At 41.7% G+C, this 22,827-nt stretch overlaps 3 protein-coding genes across 6 annotated transcripts in view; 1 reads left to right on the plus strand and 2 right to left on the minus strand.

The window, feature by feature from the left end:
* Positions 1-8,510, minus strand: part of LOC103361995 (protein bicaudal D homolog 2-like) — a 42,650-nt gene extending 34,140 nt beyond the window's left edge. For all 4 annotated transcript variants that reach the window (XM_008288235.1, XM_008288234.1, XM_008288232.1 and 1 more), the window contains exon 1: positions 7,980-8,510. In XM_008288235.1, the coding sequence (XP_008286457.1) occupies positions 7,980-8,219 (240 nt within the window). In that variant the 5' untranslated portion in view covers positions 8,220-8,510. The remainder of the gene's footprint in view (positions 1-7,979) is intronic.
* Positions 8,511-11,991: 3,481 nt separating this feature from the next.
* On the plus strand, positions 11,992-17,346 carry ptpdc1b (protein tyrosine phosphatase domain containing 1b). Its single transcript, XM_008288237.1, has 9 exons — positions 11,992-12,037; positions 12,542-12,707; positions 13,550-13,630; positions 13,751-13,869; positions 13,966-14,103; positions 15,392-16,401; positions 16,615-16,797; positions 16,895-17,005; positions 17,116-17,346. The coding sequence occupies exons 1-9, from the start codon at positions 11,992-11,994 to the stop codon at positions 17,248-17,250; spliced, it is 1,989 nt and encodes a 662-aa protein (XP_008286459.1). The 3' UTR covers positions 17,251-17,346.
* On the minus strand, positions 17,313-22,701 carry fbxw12 (F-box and WD repeat domain containing 12). Its single transcript, XM_008288236.1, has 10 exons — positions 22,505-22,701; positions 22,063-22,100; positions 21,820-21,986; positions 21,600-21,724; positions 19,868-20,074; positions 19,614-19,778; positions 19,220-19,421; positions 18,323-18,498; positions 18,041-18,171; positions 17,313-17,895 (listed from the first exon to the last, which is right to left on the minus strand). Exons 1-10 carry the CDS (start codon positions 22,601-22,603, stop codon positions 17,796-17,798), a joined length of 1,410 nt encoding a protein of 469 aa, XP_008286458.1. The 5' UTR covers positions 22,604-22,701; the 3' UTR covers positions 17,313-17,795.
* Between the last annotated feature and the right edge of the window lie 126 nt (positions 22,702-22,827).

The raw sequence follows: 22,827 nt of genomic DNA on the forward strand, positions 1-22,827 counted from the left end.
GCACACTGCGACAGGGGGACCCAGACCCACTAGCCTATTTACAATAAGAGCCTGGGGAGGGGGAGAGCAAGGGGAAGGGAGGGAGGACGGCGTGCGGGGAGAATGCAGACGTACCGCTGTTTCCTGATTGCACAGCGGTGTTGAAGTTAAAAAGACCCCCAGGGTGAAGGGACAGCCCTTTGAAATTGGGTTTGCTAATGTTGGAATAGAGGGTCTATTAAAAAGAGGAGTCTGACTTTGGCTTTCATTAACAACTCTGTCACTCAGTGAATAATTGGACAATGTAGAATTTTAGAGGAACCAGAGAAGGGTGTGCCACAAAGTGCTCGTGTAATCAGAGAACCATATCTGTCTACATCTCATCCCTGATCTCTATCATTTGCTGCTTCAAACCAGAGAGTGCCCTGGGACAAACTGCAAATAAAACTCATCTTAAGGGGGAGGTTATGGGTAGAGTAAGTCATACCCTTTGTGCTTATCAAGGGGTGGGGTAGGGGCACCCACCATCTGTCTACTGGTAGCTACCCCAAGTTTATTACTGCCTGTCATAGATGCAAATGGATGTTGCACCACCACTTCAGACTTCAGACCACCAGAATAGTCATTAAGAGGACATCAACAACTGAAAAATCTCACTGTGCTGAGAGAAGAAGGGTTGATAACTTACAAATCCACCTTAGTCAAGTTTAGAAAGTTTCCAGTGCATCTGGAATGTTTGATAAGTCAGTTGATGACCGAGCAAATCTGACTTAACTCAGCTCTTGTACTGATGGCCAGTTTTTGAGGTGCAAACTAATGTGAACTACTCCAGCTACATTGACTGCAAAGGCTATTGAATCTCAGTTCCTGCTCTGTTGCTGTGGACATGTACAGCACACAGTGAAAGGAAATGCTGCATAATGAGTGTTGATGGTAACACACCAAGACAGGCAAGTGTATTGCTATCAGTAAGAAAAAAAAATCTTTTGTGTGGAGACTTAATCCTTGTTAATCAGAGGTGACAGAAGTGACTTGCCCGATAAACCACATGTGGCCACTTCCTCTGATCCACGGGAAGATGTCCGGTCCGGTACAGAAACATATTTCATACGCTTCCTATCCCCTATAAAAAGACTCCTCGCAAGTAAACAGGATGCACAGCTGTGGGCAGGGAGGGGGGCGAGTTCTGACTGCATTTCAATAGAAGGAAACAAAAGATTTGATGGAGTTCGGCATATTCTAGACTCTGTCCTTATAATTACGAAAAAAAACCCCAAGCAGAGATTTATAATCCAAACACAAAGCCATAAACACGCCTTTAGTGGCCTTCAGCATGTTTTATAAAAGGGTGTCAGTCATGTTACTTGGATTCCGAGAAGAGAAGATAACAAAGGTTTGTGGGCAATCTGATATAGCCTACAGGTTTAATCTACCAACTCTAAAGGAATGATGCAGGCAAGATTTATAACTATAACAGTCACAAACCTCTGCTCTGCCCACACGGCAAACTGAGTCACCTATTTACATAAGACGCCACAGTCTCAACACAACTGCGGTGGGTTAGTTATGTTGGCCTATAATGAACAGCGGTTCAAGAGCCTGGAGCGAACTGGACCATGTGTTTGATCAGGAAATAGAGTATCTTTCACGGTCTTTATGTAACATGGTGTCTTGAGTTACCAAAAGCTGAAACAGCAAGGTAGTGTTACCGTGTAGCAAACTTAGGTAACATACAAATTAGTGTTTGTTTCACAACACGAACTGTGTTTATTTCTTTAAAAAAAAAAAAAGAAAAGCTAAAAAATAATACTTATACAGTTGATAGACATATTAATGATGAAAGCAAAAAGTTGGTAAAAGATGTGACCCAATAGACACAATGGAACTGTACAATAAAGAAACTGGAGATGAAGGCGTGAAGGAAGAAGAAGCTATTGTGTTTCTTTCACAAACACACAGACACATCTAGCTCGGTCACGTGCTTTCACACTGCGCTCTTTGTTGATAGATTCATACTTGTTTATAGTCAGTAGAAGAGGGAAAACTGGGGACTGGCCTTTTGCCTGAGTGAACCATGTTGCATTGTCAGAGGGATACAGTCATTACTATGACCTCATCCCCTGCTTTTAGCCCACGCTCCAGCCTGATCTGGCCCTAGTCTTCAGTAATTGGATTACACGAGCAGAGTCATGACCCTGCTGGGCTGTCATAGGGCTTCACCGCATGAACTTCTAACTTAGAAGAAATCTTTGAAAATGAGGACAAAATATAGCAATTTAGCTGTATCATAACCATAACTGTAGGCCTTATAATACCAAAGGTTAAGGATAATAAATACTCAAAATGAGCCACTGTATTACAGGTCAGTTTTATTGACATACTTCACTTGGATTACCTAATAACTTCATCCATATTTACTGCAGCCAGAAGGAAGTTTCTCAGAGTGTGACTTGATGACGCACACACAATTGGATCATATCCCCATAAGCAGTCACAATTTCTGAAAGGCTTGTGGAGGAACAAAATGTAGTTTCATTAAGGAATCTAAACAGCCTACACACCAAGAGTACTGAACACATGCTCCTTCAACACCTTCCCCGCAAACGTGAGGTTCTTTTTATTTAAACACCCTGCACAAACACTCCATTCTTTAAAAGTAAAGCCTAATAAAATTCCAAGCAGCCCAAACAATTTACTTACTGAGACCTGGATACCTAAAACTGCCATCCAGTAGTGTGCCAGAGTAAATGTGGCCTCTGTTTGAACTGTGGATGGGTGCTGAGGGTATTTTGTTTATTGGAGTTAAGGACAAAAGCTTTTAAAATCATTCTGGATGAGCAGTGGGTCACTTTACCTAAAACTAGGTGGAATGATTCTTTCATTACACCACAGTGCCATATGGTCGACCTTCTTTAACGCAAAAGGCAACATTTGTTGATGCAGCTGGATCATGTAAATAAACCAACCTGTCTGGAAATTTAAAAGAGACGGTGGGAATTTGTTGTCAAACTACTGCGTGGGTGGTCTTTGCAATAATTTGCACATATTTATCGAGACGAATTCATATAGGAGACTGCCAGGCCTGACAGCACTCGGAGAACAGACTGTGAAGCTTGGCAGACGCAGGAGTAGGCCAGTTGACCAGACAAGGAAGAACAGGGCAGCTTCCCAACAGCACCTGACAGCGTCTGTGCAGCATTACCCCAAAACGCACCTATCTGTTCCTGGCTATGGAAGCTGCTAATGAGTGCGCCTGGGCCTGGCAGACTCCCAGACTGCCGTAAGCCCTGTGCATAGCGGCTGGGATTCATCCTCTTACGCCCGGAGGGTAGGGGATTTGGGACTTTATTTAGTGCCATTTAGAAAAGATTACCCCTTAACTGCAGTCTTGCCATCCGGCAAAAGAATTTATGGATAAAAGGGCAAAACCCCAAAACAATGCTGAAAGGTTTAGCATATAATAGGCCTCAGATAACATAACCAAACACAGATCAAAAGCCCAGGGAAAATGAAACAACGATTGAGTAAGTTGTCTAAAAGGCTGTGAGGAAGGTTTGGAGTTACAGGAGCTGGAAGTTTGATAAGCAACAATATTGGCTGAAGTAATTGAGATATGAGGAAATGAAGGAAATATTTTAGAAGTGAAGCAGCTGTCAATGAAACATAGCTTGGCGTGACAATCCAATAAAAAGAGACTGACTGTTTACGACTCTTCATATAAGGGACCAGATGGGTTTTGTGTCCTCCTCGTATTTTCTACTGACGTCCAATCAGCATCCATCCCATTTAACACCACAGAAAGGGCTCAGAGTCACAGCAGATAGCTTTGTTTAAGGACATTGGGATATATCCTTTAGCGGTTTGCCATTTCAAAAGGGACAAAAGTGACCAATCCTTTCAAATGTAGCCACAATGGAACGCCTCTCTCAATCTCGCCTTTGTCATACACTGTGTTCTGCTGCCATTTAACCCTCTCTTCATCTGTGACACTCAAGACCAGTTAACCCCAGTGGGCTCAAACACACAAAGGGCCAGAGGGCCGAGCACAGAGAGCTCAGGTTCGACTGAGTTTAACAATATTTAGCGCTCCGATTGTTCTGGTTGAATTCCACAACACAGTGCAAAGCTGCTGCTGTACTGATGGAGCTCTGAGGGCAGGGACGAGGGTCTGTGTGGGACTTCAGTGTGGTCGCTGACACTTGCCATAATGCAACAAGGACCAAAGCAGCTACAGGCCTTTGTCAAATACCACTGTCTTAAGAGTCTGTAATCTGGAAAAGAAAGGGCCAGTATCAGGGGGAAAAAAATGAATTAAACGTGAAGACGAGACGCTCAATGAGCCTTTTGTCTTTTGACAGCAGATGACGTTTGTGTGACCACTGTGTTCTATCTCATTACACTCACACAGGCCAAAGACAGACAGTGGGGCTAAACATCAAGCCCAGTAACTAGTTCGCCATACAGGCACAGACTGTATACAGGATCCTGTACATCCCTCAGAACTGCATTAGCAGTTGGAGATGTGGCACATGATGTCATCTGTGAGTGGCTTAAATTAAGTATATCAACAGCAGCTGAAGGAACGCCACCTTAACCTTACGCTCTTACGCTGCTAGAGTGTCGTATAATGTCATTAGCTACTTGTGACTGAAGCTGTACTCTGCAATCTGTGTGATAACAGGGTACAAGTGCACACAGCTCGGCCTTATCTTCATTAGCAGCCAGGCATACCAGTGTGTCTTTCCCAGAGAACTGTGTAAAGAGTGAGCAAATCAGTTGTTGACTTTAGAGTTAGTATATCGTGTGTTCAAAAATCTGGACAATGCCTGATCAGGAAAGCGGGCATATAAATTCTTAGTAGTGCTGCAGTCCAGAGCTACAGAAAGTAGCAGTGGGGCAGTGGGCCAAATGGCTCACTGTAATGTAGCAGCAGATGGATCACTCTGTGGGGTAGAGCACTATTTCTGGACCGCAAGGAAATGGTGACTGTCACTACATGCAATCAGCCTAGTGCTTTACCGCTTCTCGGCACAATGAAAGACTTAAACGATGGATAGGGGCTGAATTACAGTGTACTCCAACAGAGAATTGTCAATAATTGGAGGCTAATTTTGTGGTTGGAGGGCTACATAGTGAATGAGACAGAGGAAAAGCAGAAGGGCTGACACGCTCCCAAATGTGGGAATGACAGCCCATCAAATATATTATACATACAAACGAGCTCTACATCAGAGGACAGATAGGAACATTCTATGAATTTTAACCAGCGCATGGTGACGTCCAGCCAATTGCCATGCAGTGCTCGAGCTAGCTCTAAGCTCATCCCTCAGCAGTCCCCCACAAACACACTGAGAAAACAGCACCTGCTGAGGAAGCTGTTCAAATTAAGGCACAGAGCTGTGCTGTTACTAAGCAACCGCCATGCACAGAATTCCTCTATCTTCTTGCCTCAAGAGTAGTGTATGTGGGCGTGTGTGAATATTAGTGCCCTGTCCGAGGACGGGTGACGGGGCGAGGACTGGCTAAACGACAGGGGAGGTTTGCCCACTGTCATGATGATTTCTAATTGAGTGTTTAGGTGCAGGAGGAGACAAGAGAGTGGTATGTGGGCATTTAAAGCACTATTAATACTCGTAAATCTGAACCATTTTCTTTTGCGTTGTGTTTGTGCATGCCAGCAAGTGAGGAGAGAGGTTCTGGGGTCACTGGAGAGGATTCTGTGTTAAGCAACTCTGTAAATCTCCCAGACAATCCATTCCAGTCTAAGTCCTCGAAAAAGAGAAGGAACATCCAAACATTGCCGTCATCAGAGTAAATAGTAGCTGTGTACTAAAGAGAATGTGGTATTTACACCTGACTAAAGATATGTGCTTTTGTCACAGCTCAGCTGGCAACAAAATGGTCAGTCTGACCTACAAAAATGTCCCACATACATATGAGAGTAACAAAAGGGGCTGTGAGGCCAATTGATATGGCATTTTTCTTTTCACAATTGCAAGGATAGCTTGAATTAAAAGTGTGGATTGTGTGTGGAAACCGACCACTGTCATTCTATTTAGCCCCTTTCGCGACAGTAGCTTATCTTGTGCTTGCTTGGGAGCAAGCACGAGATAAGCTACCTAAGGTTCAAGGGCAGACAATAAAGAGGAAGAGGAGAGGGCTGTCAGAAGAATGTGTTTGTTTTTCTCTTGTGATTGCATCACTTCTGCCCTTCATACAGAGGCTGAGTTGGGGGTAATGGGATAAAGGAACATTGCTATAGTCTTCTGAAGGTTACAATCTGATCAGTGATTTGCAACCAACATAACCCAACCCTGTGGCAAAAGAAAGGACGTCTGCCACGGCTCTCAGCAAACAATTGAGTTTATTACCCACACAGACGGATGTTTGTGCTCCACTATGAAACAGAAGGAGGCCCAGATAAAATCATGCAACAAGGCCCCCAGTGACAGCTTCATTTATTTAAAAAAAAAAACAACCAACAAAAAACTGGCATATTTCGAAAAACTAAGAAAATCTCCCTGTTTCTTTTTATTTGCTTCTTGTTTGCTGCCATGGTTACTCTTTTAGACTGCCGTTTTTAGTCAGTTTCTTCTATTCAGAGCTTTTTGCTGTCATTCTCTGTCACAGAGCTAGACCCTCTCGCCAAAAGAATGCATGGGAAAATGGAGTTGCTGAGACAGCCCAAAGACCTCCTCCTCTCTATTTTAACAACCACCAGAGAAGGAGAGAGAGGGAGAGGGCCACAGGAAGAGCAGAGACAAGAGGGAGAAGCAGAAAGCTGGAAAACATCTCTGTATGGGTCTCAAAAACCCAAAGAAGCGATGAGCAGATTTCTGGCAAAGGCACTAAGGGATTCATCATGAAGTGAGCATTCTCAGCTATTGGTTGTTCTGCCTGGTGGGACACAGGAAAATGCTGGATCTCAAAGGAGGATGTGAGCAACCATGAATAAGCCCGTGTCAAGCAGGCTTCTTCTTTTCTTTTTTATTCCCCACCATGACTGCGTGGGCACAGAAACAATCACAGGAGAGTAACTGAATGTCACAACACGGTGACAAACTGCTGCTCTAGAGAAGAAAACTGGACACAGTGTCATACAGCAGTCAGGAATGAGTCCAGTCACTGCTCAGTAAAACAGACACCTCCTTTATCTGACACACCAGAGCAGCTTGAGCCATCACTCTCAACATTCTTTCCATTCCCAAAAGACCGTAACTCGTCTGGTTTCCTCTGCAACTTACTCACTTCTCTTTTGAGCGGGAGAGTTTAAAATTCAAACATGCTCCCGCCCTTTCCAACTGAAGTAGAAATTCCCGTTTACACAGCAGTGAGGTCAGAGAACAAGCTATCCATAAAACCAACATCTAAACGCATTTGGCATTTGTGTCATTAAAAAAAAAAAAAGCTCAAACATGCCTGAAGAACAGCATTAGAGGAAAAAATAAACAAAAATAATGCAAATAGATGTCACTCCTATTATGTGTCATAGCAAGATAACAGATCCCTGCCTGTAACAATGATCATTCATATGCAGATGGGGAATCATCTTGTGATTAAGACATGATTAAAGGAGTGGTCGTGGATGCAGGCCAGGCTTAGATGCTTTAAGCCAGACAGTAATGTCTTGAAGATGGGGGCGATGAGATCTGCATGAATAAATAAAGGTGGGGGACACCCTGAGTGTGGAGGGGGGTGGGGTGTGGAGCAGCCATCAGGGGAAGCATCCCCTCCTCAGCTTGCAGTTTTGACCTTGCAGGATGGGAAGGGGATGCCTTTATAGCCCCTATGTATAAATGTTGCACTGATGAGAGTAAAGAAATATCATGGAAATGGCAAAATCAATTGAAACTCAATATTTACTGTCTCAACTAGGTATTAGTTACGCCCTAATATTAATAAAATGTACGGGTTGTTTTGCAGGGCCTGCAAATGCTATAATATTGGTAGAATTTCCCAGGATTATTCTGTGATTAAAAATAAAATGAAAAATAACCTACATCTTTCAGCTGGTCGAGCTCCTGTCGGACGGCCTCGTACTCGATCTCCAGGTCGTCGTACTGCTGTTTGAGCTGCTGCTTCTCCTCCAGCACCGCCAGCCCGTACTCCGCCGCCTGGATCTTCTCGTTCGTGGTCTCACTCAGCTCCCGGGAGAGACGCTCGATCTCGGCCCGCAGACACTCCGGCCCGGCTTCCAGCAGCAGCATAGCGTCGGTGTACCAGTGCTCTTCCACGGACATGATCGGCAGCCAGGTGACGATCAACCAACGTGTGCGCTAGCTGATCTGCGACAAGAGGGATGCTGGGGCGTCTTCAAGCGGTGTAACCTTGAAGAAGAGGCGGTTGCTCAGATTCGTCTGTATTTAAATTGCATGATTGTTACGTTTGCGTTTCTCGTCGCCGGTCCCGTTTCTTTGGTCATGTAGGTGACTCGGTTCGCTTATCTTCGTCAGCGGAGTCCGCCGGTATCTCTTACAAATGCTCCATCGCTGCGCTCCTGCGTTTTTCTCCTCCTCTCCCCGGCTTGTCGGAGCGATAGCGCCGAAGCAGGAGTACCAACTGCCAAGACAGGATTCTCACTTTCAAAATAAAACGCCGCTCGATCAAAATAGGCTTCGGACCGCGAGTGGGAGCAGATTTATTGTGCATTGCTTACACATCGACATAAAAACATAGCATACATTTTGATAATATATGTAGAGTGCAAAAAAATATCGACATTGCCCTAAAATATCAGGACCGGTGCGCTTTTATTTTGAAGACCAAATAGTCTCGTTTGAAACAGCTGAACCGTCCTACGCAATCAGCTGGTAGGGCGCCTGTCTGCTGGCAGTGCATGTTGGGAAATGTAGTGACTTGTTGAACTGTCACTACAGCTAAGTGGGACATACGACGTCACGAAAGAACTCATTACCCATAAGGCTTTTCAATCTGCTTATGTGGAGCACGGAAATCTCTGTCCAAAGCGTTTGTTGTCATAGAAATGGAAAGAGCCGGCAGAGTCGCCGCACGTATGTCTGCTGCCATCTGTCGGAAGAGGTTAGCATTTAATCTTTTTCTCACGCAACTGCACTGAACATTCATTTACAGCCTATCAGTGGTTATTTATGTTTATATTATTTTGTCACTGGGGCCACAAAGTGTTATTTACACTCACATCTGATAAGCTAGCTACATCAGTTTGAATTTTTTATTTATTTTTTTGCTGTTTTTTAAAAAAATGTGTTTTATTTCATCTCATATTTGATACTTTGTTTTGTATGATTGCTGCTGCTGCTGCTGTTGTTGTTGTTTTCCATACATACACATATAGACTTGAGTGGCCTTGCCAATCTCCAGTCTCACAAAACAAACACACACAAGAATACAAACACACAAAGACACGTAAACACATCTAATATTGTTTACCAGATATTCATGCCAAATTGACAGTGAAATAAAAATATATATCTATATATGCTTAAGATGCCACTAACAAAAGGCTTGTATTAGCTCCAGTATTCCATGTCACCTTGTCTTCCCATCTTTTGCATTTCTATTGCTTTACTTTAGATTAAATGAACGGTCAACGTAAACAATCATATTCATGTGTATGTTTCTGTTATTATTAGCTATTTATCAATAGTTTACGTATTGGTTTTATATATAGAAATGTAGAGTAGCCTTGTCAAAAAACAAAATGTCCGTTGTTACTAATGAAAACACATTTGTTCAAAATTTGTACTTGAATATAGTCATGCTTTCTTCAGGTTTTAAAAAAAAAAAAAAATTTTTTTTATCTTATTCTACTATATACTGCACTATGGATGGAATGGGAAGGTTATTTTACATTTATTTTACAACAGTATAGGAACATGGTTAGCTCCATCTTGAACCAGCTTTATAATTAAAATGCAATAAATACATGCATAAATGTATGTGATAACATTTACTAATATAGACAGTATAGCAGAGCAACAATTTCATTACTTTTACTTTTGATAATTTACATTACACTGATAATACTTCTCTATCTTATTCTACTATATACTGCACTATGGATGGAATGGGAAGGTTATTTTACATTTATTTTACAACAGTATAGGAACATGGTTAGCTCCATCTTGAACCAGCTTTATAATTAAAATGCAATAAATACATGCATAAATGTATGTGATAACATTTACTAATATAGACAGTATAGCACAGCAACAATTTCATTACTTTTACTTTTGATAATTTACATTACACTGATAATACTTCTCTACTTTTACTCACAGATGAAGTTGCAACTTTAAGCTAAGGACTTAAGTATTTCTTCCTTTCTTATTGTTTTACACTTTGGCATTTTGTATGGCAGATTTCTACTTTGTTGCCATATATGGAAAAGACATAATGAATCCTGCTCTACAGGCTGCACTGCATTTCCACACAGCTGTCTGACTAAAGCATTCTCTGGTAAGTAAGCTTTATTAACATGAACTGAAGGAAAACTATTATGTTTATAGTTGCAGATAAGAGTGTAGATATTAAACCTAAAGCCTCACATGCCCATTTGAAATGATCACAGGATATGTTTCATGAGAAGGTACATTTTTGTCACTTTTGACTGTGTGTGTTTATAACAGACAGCAGCATTTTACCTTTGCATTGGGATTATTGGCTTTGAAGTCTCTCCAAATACTGTGCATAATAAACTGATCTCTGCTCTCTAACCTGAAGCTAACCAGCTTTAGCAAGGTGCTAGGTAAGCCAATAAGATTTTATCTACTTGCTATGTCATTAAGGTCCCACTATTTGTAGAAGTAGGGTAGGAGAGCTTAAGTGTGCTGAAACCAGAAGTCTTCTGAACCCTCTCATGACAAAAATCTCACATCTATTCATTCCAATTCACAACAAAATACTTGCATGTATTTTTTCAAATGCATCGTTTACTATCTAGAATATGGTCTGGTGAGTAGTTAGTGAAGTTAGGTTTGAGTGAAAAAAAACTAATAATATACATGCATCAAGAAACAATGTATGTTGTCGATCAGCAAGGGAAAACGTGTGGATATAGTACATGTTTTTGTTGAGGAGTGGGTGGTCCATTTTATACCTGTTCATAATAAGATTAGAAGTCTAATCTGGGAGGAGTCAGGAATAGCCTGACAGTCCTCCCCTCCACAATTACAGAGTAAGAGGAGGGACCTGTGCATGGAGCCAATCACAAAAGACACAATCTCTGCTACTTTTCAACACCTTCTTGATGGTGACTTATTCCCATATTTGATTTGCCACCTTGGTGGGATGGATGGCTTCTCATGAGGGAGCACACAGAATCCACTGGAAACTTGTGTTGTCCACTACACAGAGATAATCTGAGACGAATCAAATTAAGTAAGGCCACAGGATTGACCTTCCGCTCAGCAAAAGAGGGAAAGACAACGTTCGAGCTAGGGAGGCTGGTGTCAGAGATGTCGACATCTGCGGCGGTGAATCATTTGTGTTTTGACATGGTGATTACAAGCATCTTATCTCAACTACTAAAGGTGAGTCACTCATTTGAATTGAATGTGTTCTGTTTTGTGGTATTTACTGTTAGATTGATTGCATTTCTTTTCATGATAGCTGATTCAAACTTAACTGTTCTACAGTGTGATCTGGAAAAATGATCATGGATTTTGTACTTTGATGAGGCACGAAGCTAAAACAAGTAGCTTAGACTAATAACTCGCCAATTCCCTTAGAATGAATTGCATCTGCTTTACATTTGACATGTACATACATTTTAATGTGATTCATGATCCTGATCTTTGACTGTTCCTGCAAAGAAGTTCTCTATAACACTCTCTATTCTAAACTAAGACCTTTACAGCTTAAATTGTCAACATGTTCATTTGTGAGGACTGGTTATTTATAAGATGCTTTTTCCAGAAAAAAAAAGCCCTAAATGTATACAGAATGCATATGGTAACTTGTATAATGTAGGATAACAAGGAAAATATGTGTGTCTAGGCTCTGCTATGACCATCAGCCTGAGTGAATATTCATATGGAACTGCATGCAAAGACAACAGGGGGCTCCCTGATGGAATACAGTAAGTAAGGAGGGTTGAAAACACTTTAATAAAAAGTAACTTAGGTTCCATTAGTTAGCCATCTATGATTGTATTTTTAGTTTACTAAAAATGTTATATTAAGATGCACTGCAAATGTCCCAGAAGAGTAGCTATTTTTACTGTAATGCCCTGATGACAGACTTGTAATGCCAAACAAGGATTAGACACTTCTAAGTGAGCACTCACCACTGATGATCTTAACTGTTTAGGTGTTACAGTGCAGCCTCCATTAGATGGATTGTCTGTGCTGCTCTGCACTTTTGTATCAGAAGCTTTTCAAATGATTTTAATAGTTTTTACTTGTTATTTTTTTCTGGAAAATGTATAAGCTAATAATTCTAATTATTACTGACTAAAAATGGCAGTGCAATGATTCACATTTCAAGTTAAATACAATAAACATCAATTTTATGATTTTAGATTGAAAATGTCTGTGTAAATATCAAATTTCTTCCCTTCTTTTTCCCCCTACAATAACTGCAGTCCGAGCCCCCAGAGCGAGGTACACAATAGTCGGAGAAGCTATACGTTATGTCATTCCTGGACATATGCAATGCTCTATCGGCTGTGGAGGTCAAGCCTGCAAGTATGACAATCCAAGTTATTGGAGTGATGACCAACAGGCCATACAAGGCCTCTACTCATCCTGGTACATATGCTTAATACCTTAGAAGGCAGTTTTCCAATGCAAATATTTTTCTCTTAAAGCAACACTTTGGTTTCTTTGAAGTGGGATTTTGTAAGTTAATTAGCCATGGTCAGTGTACAACATACAGAAAGCAGCAGTCAGCAAGGCCCCCAGTTTAAAGAAGTAGACGGGAATACCAAAACAAAAGCTAAGCAATGAACTGTGGTGGATGGGGTCAGTCAGAAAACTTATTTTAGTCACCTAAAAAAATGTGCAAAAGTGTCACCATATTTGGGATATCTTCTCTTCTTTACCTTGCCGTCAAACAGCTTTTCTGACAAGGAACAGAAGCCATAATATCGTTCCCTTCGAAGCCACCATACTCTTTTGACAAAATCAGTCAGTTTACCTCCCAAAACCAGGAGTTGTGGGTTACTGTTGTGTGGCTTTGTGTGAGTTGTAACATGTTAATTTGGATCCAAAGCAACATGTGCAATGGCTTTGAAGAGAGCAACAAAACAGCATCAGATCCCTGTCAGAAACAGTGTGACAGCAAGGTAGAGAGATGAAAATGCTGAAAATATAGCATACACTTAAACTGATTTTTTAGGTGAGTAAAATATATTTTGCTGCTGACCCTGTCTGAAGTGGTTCCTTCGCTTCCACACAGGAACATCTGCCTGCTTCTCCAAAGTCTGAATGTGCTGACTGTAATCTATTGTCGGTAATGCAATAGAATATGGACAAGAACCACATACAACCCCACTTTAAAAAAAAACCCAAAACCTTTAAGCTATGTAAGCCAAACTAAGAAATAAGTAGATTGCTCTGTAACATATGTCCCTGTTTTTCCATTGTTTTAGGATTACTGATCATCTTCTCGCTATGTCCAGACCTTCAACAGAAATCATTGAGAAGTATAACATCATTGATCAATTTAGAAGGTATATAGAACTTTGTTTCAGGGTCAACAGTGTTCAGAATCTTTCTGACTAAGAAGGTTCAGAGCCAATGAGACTAACCAAGTTTTTTTGTGCTCTGTTTATGCATGTGATTGCGTAAAGGAGTGGTATTAAAACAGTCATCAACCTACAGTTACCTGGTGAACATGCCAGCTGTGGAAATCCTCTAGAGCCAGAGAGTGGCTTTTCTTACCGCCCAGAGGTCTTTATGGAAAACAATAGTAAGTACTTTATGTAATTCTTGGTAAATAAATAAATATATGTTGTACCATGATAGTAACTGAAATGCTGTTATAATTGACATATGTGTTTTTTAGTTTATTTTTATAATTTTGGCTGGACTGACTATGGAGTGGCCAACCTCACCACTGTGCTGGATATGGTGAAGGTCATGGCCTTTGCACTGCAAGAGGGGAAGATAGCAGTCCACTGTCATGCTGGTCTCGGCAGAACAGGTAGATTTTTAAGGAATTGTACATAAAGTGTTTTAAAGGTCCAATATTGTGCTCCTTGTCAGTAAATTAATGAAAGTGTCACATGTTCCATAGTGTGTCTTTAAACTTCACAGCAAAATACTGCAAAAATGGTTCATCTTGTCATGACTGTATAACCCCATGCTGTAGCTCTGTTCTAAATGGGATGTTTGAGTGTCTGTAGCTTTAAATGCAGCTGAGCTGCTGCTGTCCATGCCTCCTTTAGGAAAAAAGCCTACCTCTGTGTCTGTAATTGACATACTGTATGAAAATAGGTGTTTGACCCCAGGCTTTTTGCTTACCTTTGTCACTCTGAGGAATCATTTTACATGGAAATATTGTTGAATTTTAAGCATGTCCACTGTTTTTAAGTTAGGTGTATGGTGAAATTGTCAGATGACGTTGCAGTTATAAAATTGGGTTACCATGTGTCAGTGGGGTGCATTTCAGCCTCTATTTCGTACTTGGTTATTGTCTGAGAACTGAAAGAGAAAAACATTTAAATGAGAACAGATTTATGTTAAATTTGCCTGTATCAAAATGTAGTATATGTGAGCTCAGAGAGCCGGAGAGAAGAAAACAGATTTTAAAACAAACACCAACAAAATTTTGGTAGCACTGAAGCTCAACAGGTGACACAAAAACATAATAATCCAGCCACTCTTTGTTCACTGGCTTCAAATCAGTCTCAGAGTGTCCACCATTTCCACAGATGCCTAACCTGTGGACATTAACTGTGCAATTTGCTAACAATAAGGACTTACCTATTGCTGAGGTGACACTGCAATCAAAAATAAAAGTAATTGACTGGGTTTTTAGATCGTCAAATGCTGAGAGTGCATGAATTGTTTACTCTGGCAACAGCAGAACATTTGGCTTGCTTTGCTTGTGGCTGAGACATTTTAGAGTTAACAGAGGCGGCTGTTGAAAGTAAATAATCCTGGACTGTGAGGCAGCTGTGCATTTGAAATTGGCTCACTTGGAAGCAGGGGGCAGTGAGGGGGCAGGATTGTGCAAATTTTTAGCTCAACAACTGCTGGTTCCTCAGTTTCTACTTAGAAGCCACATGAAATTCTGACCGGCTTGTAAAATTGGGATGCCATCTAGTTCTGAGGTGGCTATAGGAATGGCAGTAGTAAATGTCTTCATATTCTCACAGCTTTTATTTTACACATCCAAAATAAACAAAACACAATAAAATTATATTTAGTTTCATCTGTGCAATATGACAAGGAGTTAAGAGCATTTTTTTCTTTTCTTTATCCCCCAGGTGTGCTGTTAGCATGTTTCTTGGCCTATGCTACCAGAATGACTGCTAACCAGGCGATTTTATATGTTCGTGCCAAACGACCCAACTCCATCCAGACCCGAGGTCAGCTCCATTGTGTCAGGGAGTTTGTCCAGTTTCTTGTTCCTCTAAGGAGTGTGTTTTCCTGCGCTGATCCCCGATCCAACCCAGTCACCCTGCAGCAGTACCTGAACCGCCAGAGACGCATTCTGCATGGCCATGAGAGAAAGGAGCTGAAGCACCTACCAAAGATCGTCCAGCTAGTGTCTAGGCTGCTGTTAGACATAGCACAGAATCGACAAGTGATTGAGGAAGATATTCTGGAGGCCCCTGATATTCAGGACATAGAAATGACTCTCAGCATAGTTGAGAAGATGGGCCACAAGTTGCTTGGGAAGGAGCCCCGCTTACCCGGTACACCCACCTTACCCAGACATTTCAATGAACCACCCATCTTTTATCATCGCAAAAGTCTGAGCTACAGTGAGTCTGACTTGAGACGGTTGGGCTCACAGCTAAACCTCCTCACACAGCCTCTGAACTCGCTGTCACAGAGTAATATTCAAATGTCCATTTCCCATTCCGACACTAGATCCCAGTGTCAAGGTTGGAGTAGCAACACGTCTGATGTCTCTCACGGCTCAGCGGGCTCTCTCTGGCAAGTCAAGAATGTGGAAAACCCAAAAGATGTATCCATTCTGCTGAAGAAAGTGAAGAGGAAAACAATCCAGCGTAGCGAGTCAGTGGGAAACACTGTATCTGTCAAAAAGGGTAGCATGTTGTCCAGGTGGAAAGCAGAGCAGAGGGAAGAGCTGGCAATGAACGGGATGAAATCTGAGGTTAGAGAAGAGGAGCAGTCAGAGGTGCCCTTCATCACCTTGCAGTCAGAGCTGTCTCTGGATGCCAGGAGGTTGCTAGTGGCACAGGCCCTGGCAGTGGACCTGTTTCTTGATGGGGAGGAAGAGCACAAGAGTAAAGTTTTAGCCTGGCAGGTAACTAACCCACACCAAAAAGAGCATGTATGTAGAAATGCATCAGAAGTTACGCAGTGCTTTCATTTTTCCATCACAAAGTATTACCTGCTCATGACAGACTGCAACTCACAGCTACAGCAAATTCATTGTTTTATTCACCCAAGTCCAAATCGCAGCAGCAGGAACAGAATGTGTAGCCGAGTCTAAGCTAACTGTCCAAATGTTGTGCAGGCAGAGCTGAACCAAGGTGGTGCATGGGAAAGGCTGTGCATGGAGCGGGATCCCTTTATCCTCACTGGACTTATGTGGGCGTGGCTGGAGCAACTTAAAGAGCCAGTCATCTCCATCCAGGATGCCAAAGCCCTGAATTCTGACAATGCTGATGCTCAGACGATCCTCAACACACTCGACCAGGTCAGAGGCTTCTCTGTACTAAATCAGATTTAAAACAACATCAATACCGCAACAAACTGAATGAATGACGTTGAGTTTAACTGTCTTTGTCTCTCAGGCCCCTAAAGAAACAATAACATGCATACTAGATTGCATGGCTCATATGCTGAATATACCAGATGAGGTTGAAAATGCATTCCTGAATCGCATAATTAAGGCTTTCACATGGGTAAGAAAAATCATACACCTCATTATTTGGGAATAATTTTAACTATTCATTTCATTTACTTCTGGAAGGCCTGTTTCAACAGTTTATGAATCTTACTCTCCTTCTAACAGCTGGATAATAATTCAGAGGATGGGAGAAACGTGTACGAGTCCATGACAACAGTCCTAAGGTGTGTTATAGAGGACATGAGATGTACGACAACTGAAGAAGATGAGACAGCTATGGCTTCCTTCCCATTAACATAACTGCTGCCAGTCGTGTATACGTGGTGCACTGTCTGCGCGGGGGAAAAAAAGATGCTTTTGTGCCTTGTATTAAAAGTGATTTAATATGTAAAAACACACATTTGTAAACATGGGCTTTTCTAAACACTGATGTGCAGTTTATTGTCACACATACATAACTAAGTTGCCGCAGTATTATTTTACCTCAGCAGAGCATGGAGGTAACATATTAAAGAAAAGATGACATATTTAGCGATACATTTTGCCTTAAGCCTGGTCACACTCACCTCTTACATACCTCAGCTCCAAAAGCGTAGATATGTAACATTATCCTTACACTTGGACAAACCGTTTTTTCCTTAACAAGAATATTGTTCACACAGTGTATCAATGCCTTTCCCATTTAGCATTCATCTGTATTACATTTTTGAAAACATAGTCCAGCCAAACAGCATACTAATGTAAGCCTACTCTGCATGGTGAACAATTCATAATAAAAATAAAATGTTCCTCCTTCCAGTGGGCTGTGCAAACCGCATGCAGGCACTTTTGTGGCTCTGTGATGCTCAGGAGGTGAAAGAATAGGCTTTTAGGACGTCTTTCCCATCTTTGCCTTCCACTGAGGCCACAATGCTGGAGTAGTCACAGGCAACGTGGGTGAACCCTCTAGAAAGCATGAAAATTAAGTTGTTGATATTTACAGTATGTCACATCAAAAACAGAGAACATACTTCTATTTAGGTGGTCAGTAATTGCTCACAGCTATTGATGCTAACATGGATGTTGTTAATGCAGCAAACGCATACAGTACCTGGACATTGTGTGAGAGCCTCCCAGTAGGTGGTATTGGCTCTCCAGGGTCAAACCACGGTCTCTGTCATTTCTCCATGTCAGCACTCGTAAAGAAAGGTCCTGAGATGCTGTTACCACACGAAAACTATCCTGAAAGTGCAAAAACAACTGATATTATTGGTCATTTTCAGACACTTAAACTGTGCTCACTTCACAGAGATGATATACTGTACTCCAGAAAACTAAGAACTTCAAAAGGTGAGGAATAGTTCTCTGAATTCCAAAAGAGAAAGCAGCCTACCACACTTATGGATGAAATAGGCCTAGTATGGTCTTTAAAGCTCGCCAGCAGGTCTCCTTTAAGAGAGTAGACCCATAGCTGTTCACCAGCTGCCAACACGATACAGTTGCTGTCCTTGGCCTGTAGAAGAATGTCTGAATGCCGCAATTCCAGATTGAAGAACTTCACCTGCTGGACTAAAATACAGAAGAGTTTCAAATTATACTAGCACAAGCCAAATTTTTAGGAAAAAATATCTTTAAAATATTTGTGCACAGTAATCTTTTATCAAGAGTTGAATGTAGATCACAGAAAGAGTAACTAGAGTGGTATGACAGGGTCTCTAATTGAGAAACCTTACTCGAAACGCACCTGTATTCTGGTCTTTTGAGATAGTTGATTTTTTTGTACAAATGTTTTTACAAATTTCAACAAGTTGTATTAAGAAATAGCTTGATGTGATAACATGTCAAACATCCAAGGGAATGGGCAAATATGCAATAAGAAATAGATCAAAACGGTTCCCAGTACCAGCAGTGAGTCTAAGCATAATCTGCAGCTCCAAGTGAATTTTCCTTCATGACACAACAATTGATTATTATTTTCTAATCATGTGGTGGTGGAGCACATGTTCTCCCTGTGCCTGTGTGGGTTTTCTCACAGTGTACTGCCAAGCACGGTAGGTTAATTTGTGATTTTAAATTGGCCGTAAGCGTGAATGTGAGCATGCATCGTTGCCTGTTAGACCTGCATTGGGCTGCCCACCTGTCTTAGGTGTGCCATGCATCTCGCCTTGTGTCAGCTGTGATAGGCTCCAGCCCCCCCATGACCCTCCATTAGTGGGTATAACTAATGGATGAGCAATGATCCGGTATCAGATCTAAAGCATATTATTAGTCATTATATCTCAGTCCTCACCTAGTATCTCTGCTGACTTGTACTTAGACTTTTTAATGCTGACATCAAAGACAGTGAGCGCTCTGTGGCTCTGGTCGATGATGGCCAGTCTGGCAGGCTGGGTGGGTATGAAGACAGCAGCCTGGCACCCAGCGACTGGCACAGACTTGCACAGAGGATCTTCGTCCTCAGATGGAGAGGTCAAACTCTCAGTGTAAAACACCTGGCAGCAAACCAAACAGCAAAAATTCACATGTGCATAAATGTCTTGCATTGTTCCAGTGAATTAACACCTGTTTTCCCACTGTGTCACCCGTACAGAGGTAACGGGTAAAAAAAAACACACACATACAGGGAGAGACCAGGGCAGGAAGCACACACATACAGTCAGGCTGTCAAAGACAACGAGAAATACCTTTGGACTTAAATCATCATTGTCCTTGGTTCCAGCTGTGATCCACTTCTTGTCAGGTGAAACTAGCAGTATGTTGACTTTAAAGGAGTCACACACCATTATGCTGGACTTTTTGGTCAAAGCAAGATCAGCTAGTGTGCACACAGATCCCTGACTGGTTCCAACCTAGAAGAGAGACGAAAGTGTTACTTTACAAAACAATATTTTTTGTATTATTTTTACATCTATAACCAGGAAATGTTGAAATTACTTACAGTCAGAAACCAGTCATTGTTTATATTGTACTGTAGTAATGTACAGTGTGACGATGCAGTAGAAAAGGACGCCAGTTCTTGGCCAGTCTGACTTTGCCACGTCTTAATGAGGCCAGTAGAGTCTGCTGTGATCACAACTCCATGCTGTTCATCACTTACAATCCCTGTCAAAGGACTCTGCACAGGACTGCACCACAGGAGCTCACCCTGGAGGGAAGAAAGGTGCTGCAATATGTTAATTTCATGATGAGGGACATTTATCTCAATAGACGGCAGCTTTTAGACATGCAGGAAGAACTATTGGAGAAACTTGGTTTAAGCTGTCTTCAGCTGGAAAGAAACCTGTAAACCTCTGCAAAACCACTCACATGCCAAATGGTTTCAGCTTGCATAATCTCTTAGTAGCTGCTTTTGACAACAGAGTATTTCTTTTTATAGTCAGACTATATTGAAAATTTGGGCCCCAAAGAGAAAGTCAATGCAACATAAGTGAGTAGACCTGTGATAACTGCAGTTCTACATTACAGCAGTGATCATGAGGTGTAGAATGAACCACAGTACCACTAATCAGAGCAGCAGGGGCAGTCCTCCTAAAATGACAGCACTGGCAGTACACTGCTTTCAAAACCTACCTCTGAAAAACAGAAAGGCAAATGCTTCAGACTTGGCACAGTGGTTAATATTGGACATTTCTGAAGTTTATGTGACAGCTCAGACACTGTGAAGGATATTGCATAGTATGAAACTCCAGAGACCAATTCCAAAACAAACAAACAAAAAAAACTTGCTTGCCCTTCAGCACTGAACTGCAAGGTTAAACTTTGTGAAAGTACCCACAAAAAAAAAAAAAAAACACCTAAGGAATATTGGTAGCATATTCTTTAGTCAGATAAGACTGTGGTAAATTGATTTGGCTCTGCTGAGGTATGTAATCAGGGCTACCACAGTGAATGCATAGTCGTGAAGCATGTTGGAGGGAGTATGACGATGTGGGACTGGCACCATTTATAGGTGGCGCATTGATGCCTGTGTGAATATAACAAAATTCTGGCTGCCGGTCTCTAGAAGCTTGGCAGAAGAGAAAATTCAAGCACGATAATTATCCAAGGCACAATGCCAAAATCACTCAAGACTTGGTAAAGAAGAATAAAGCAAAAACTATGATCTGGCCAAATATGTTGGATGACTTGAATCTAACTGAAAACATTTGAGGTATTTTAAAGGGAAAGGTCATCCAAACACAAGCCCTCCAGTAAAGAACAGCTGAAAAAGTGGCTTTGGCAGCCCATCTCGCTAGAAATGTGTTGTTCAGTCTGTCATCAAGTGTGAGATGCTTCAGCTTTGAATCATTTGACATTTGAGTGATACTGCACAGAGGTTTACTTACTTCTGGTGTATACTGTACATGTGGCTTGCAGTTTAACACGACCTCAATACAAATCACTTGTCGATAAAGGTTTGAAGGAAGATTATCAAACATTGTTAATTTCACTTGTGGAACCTGCGATCTACAAAAAAACTAAATGAACTCAAAATATATTGTCTACGTTTTTGATACAGCCTACTATGATAAATGTTTGAATGTGACAGTGTTTACATTTTAAGTGTTTTCTGGCTCTGTTTTTTTTTTTTTTGCTTGCTTTGTCTGTAGCCACTATGAAAGTACAATGGTAGAAATACTATTAACATGACTGCTGAGCACGAATGATGGCACTGAAGGTGTTGCACTGACATTTTTGATGTTCCATGCTCTGACTGTACCATCAGTAGAAGCACTGCAGACCGTGGCGCTGCTGTTCCAGAGGTCCGGCTGCTGGCTTGAATTCCCCTGCAGGTAGACCAACCCCACCACCCTGCCTGATGGACGGGGTCGTGAGATACAAAACGTAGACTGAGAACTATTTTGAAGTCATGCAAGTGAGATTCCAGATAAGCAGAGAGAGAAAGCATACCTGCGTGACCCCTGAGGCTTTTACAGGTGTATCCTCCTGATTGACCTTTCGTCATTTTCGTCTCCAAGTGGCATCGTCGCTGGAAGTATCTCTTCCATGAGTGATTGACGTTTTCACTCCCCAGTACAGAGAGGTTACAGAAACTCCAGCGCTGCAGACACATCCTCCTAAAGAGAGTTAAAGAGAATGGATTATTCCCACGATCATTGCTTTGCCCTTATTTTGAAAAGACAGAAAGCTCACCTCCATAACCAAGGAGTCTCTGCAGCTTCATGCCAGTCCTGAAAATATAAATATGTAATCAGAAACTAGTTTGGCATTCATAATAATATTAATAACTGTAATTATATGAAAAAAAGGATACTTAGGAAGACTTCATCAGAAAGCTGGCCAGGCCAAACAGAAATAAATAAAAAGAGAATCAAGAAGTGGAGAAACAGAGTGACACAAAATGCAAATGCAGAATTTAAACATAAACAAATAACAAAACTAACAGCTGATGCAAATAAAATAAGCACCAAAAATGCCCCAGCACATTAAAGGGAAGAAAACTACAGATACGAGGGTAAAGAGCAATCGACAAAGAGAAACATATAAAAGAATAAAAGGGGAAAAAGACAGGTTTTAAAGGGCTGCACTTGTGAGAGGCTCTCTCAGCTACTTCCGCAAACTGAACCCTCCTTACCTTACACACGCCAGAAACGCTGACCAAATCCTCCTCGGTCAGAAACGTGAAGATGTGAATGAGGCAGTCACCGATCAGCTGCGGCTGATGAGGATCCATGCTGACATGAATAATCTTTCAATTTTTTGACCTGTTGTTGTTGTTTTTTTACGATGTGAAAGCGGCAGTGCAACTTAGCTCAGGGAAACTACGGAAAGAATACAGGGACAAGGAGCGGAGGGAGGTTCAGCTTCAACCAGCAAAACACCTCCTGCGCCGCCAGATGTCGCCGTTATACAGGGGAGGTGATCCGGAGAGACGACCAGGACGGAGGCGCACAACAG

The sequence above is a fragment of the Stegastes partitus genome, unplaced genomic scaffold (assembly GCF_000690725.1).
Source record: "Stegastes partitus isolate 25-593 unplaced genomic scaffold, Stegastes_partitus-1.0.2 Scaffold548, whole genome shotgun sequence".
Lineage (NCBI taxonomy): Eukaryota > Metazoa > Chordata > Actinopteri > Pomacentridae > Stegastes > Stegastes partitus.

Bases quoted from the DNA above. Each gene is read 5' to 3' on its own strand.
- ptpdc1b (XM_008288237.1), top strand. From the start codon at position 11,992: ATGGAACTGCATGCAAAGACAACAGGGGGCTCCCTGATGGAATACA. The intron at 13,870-13,965 runs GTAAGTACTTTA...TGTGTTTTTTAG, and splicing joins GGTCTTTATGGAAAACAATA to TTTATTTTTATAATTTTGGC. The intron at 16,402-16,614 runs GTAACTAACCCA...AATGTTGTGCAG, and splicing joins GTAAAGTTTTAGCCTGGCAG to GCAGAGCTGAACCAAGGTGG.
- fbxw12 (XM_008288236.1), bottom strand. From the start codon at position 22,603: ATGGATCCTCATCAGCCGCAGCTGATCGGTGACTGCCTCATTCACATC. The intron at 20,075-21,599 runs GTCAGTGCAACA...TCTTCCCTCCAG, and splicing joins GAGCATGGAACATCAAAAAT to GGTGAGCTCCTGTGGTGCAG. The intron at 19,779-19,867 runs GTAAGTAATTTC...TCTCTCTTCTAG, and splicing joins ACAATGACTGGTTTCTGACT to GTTGGAACCAGTCAGGGATC.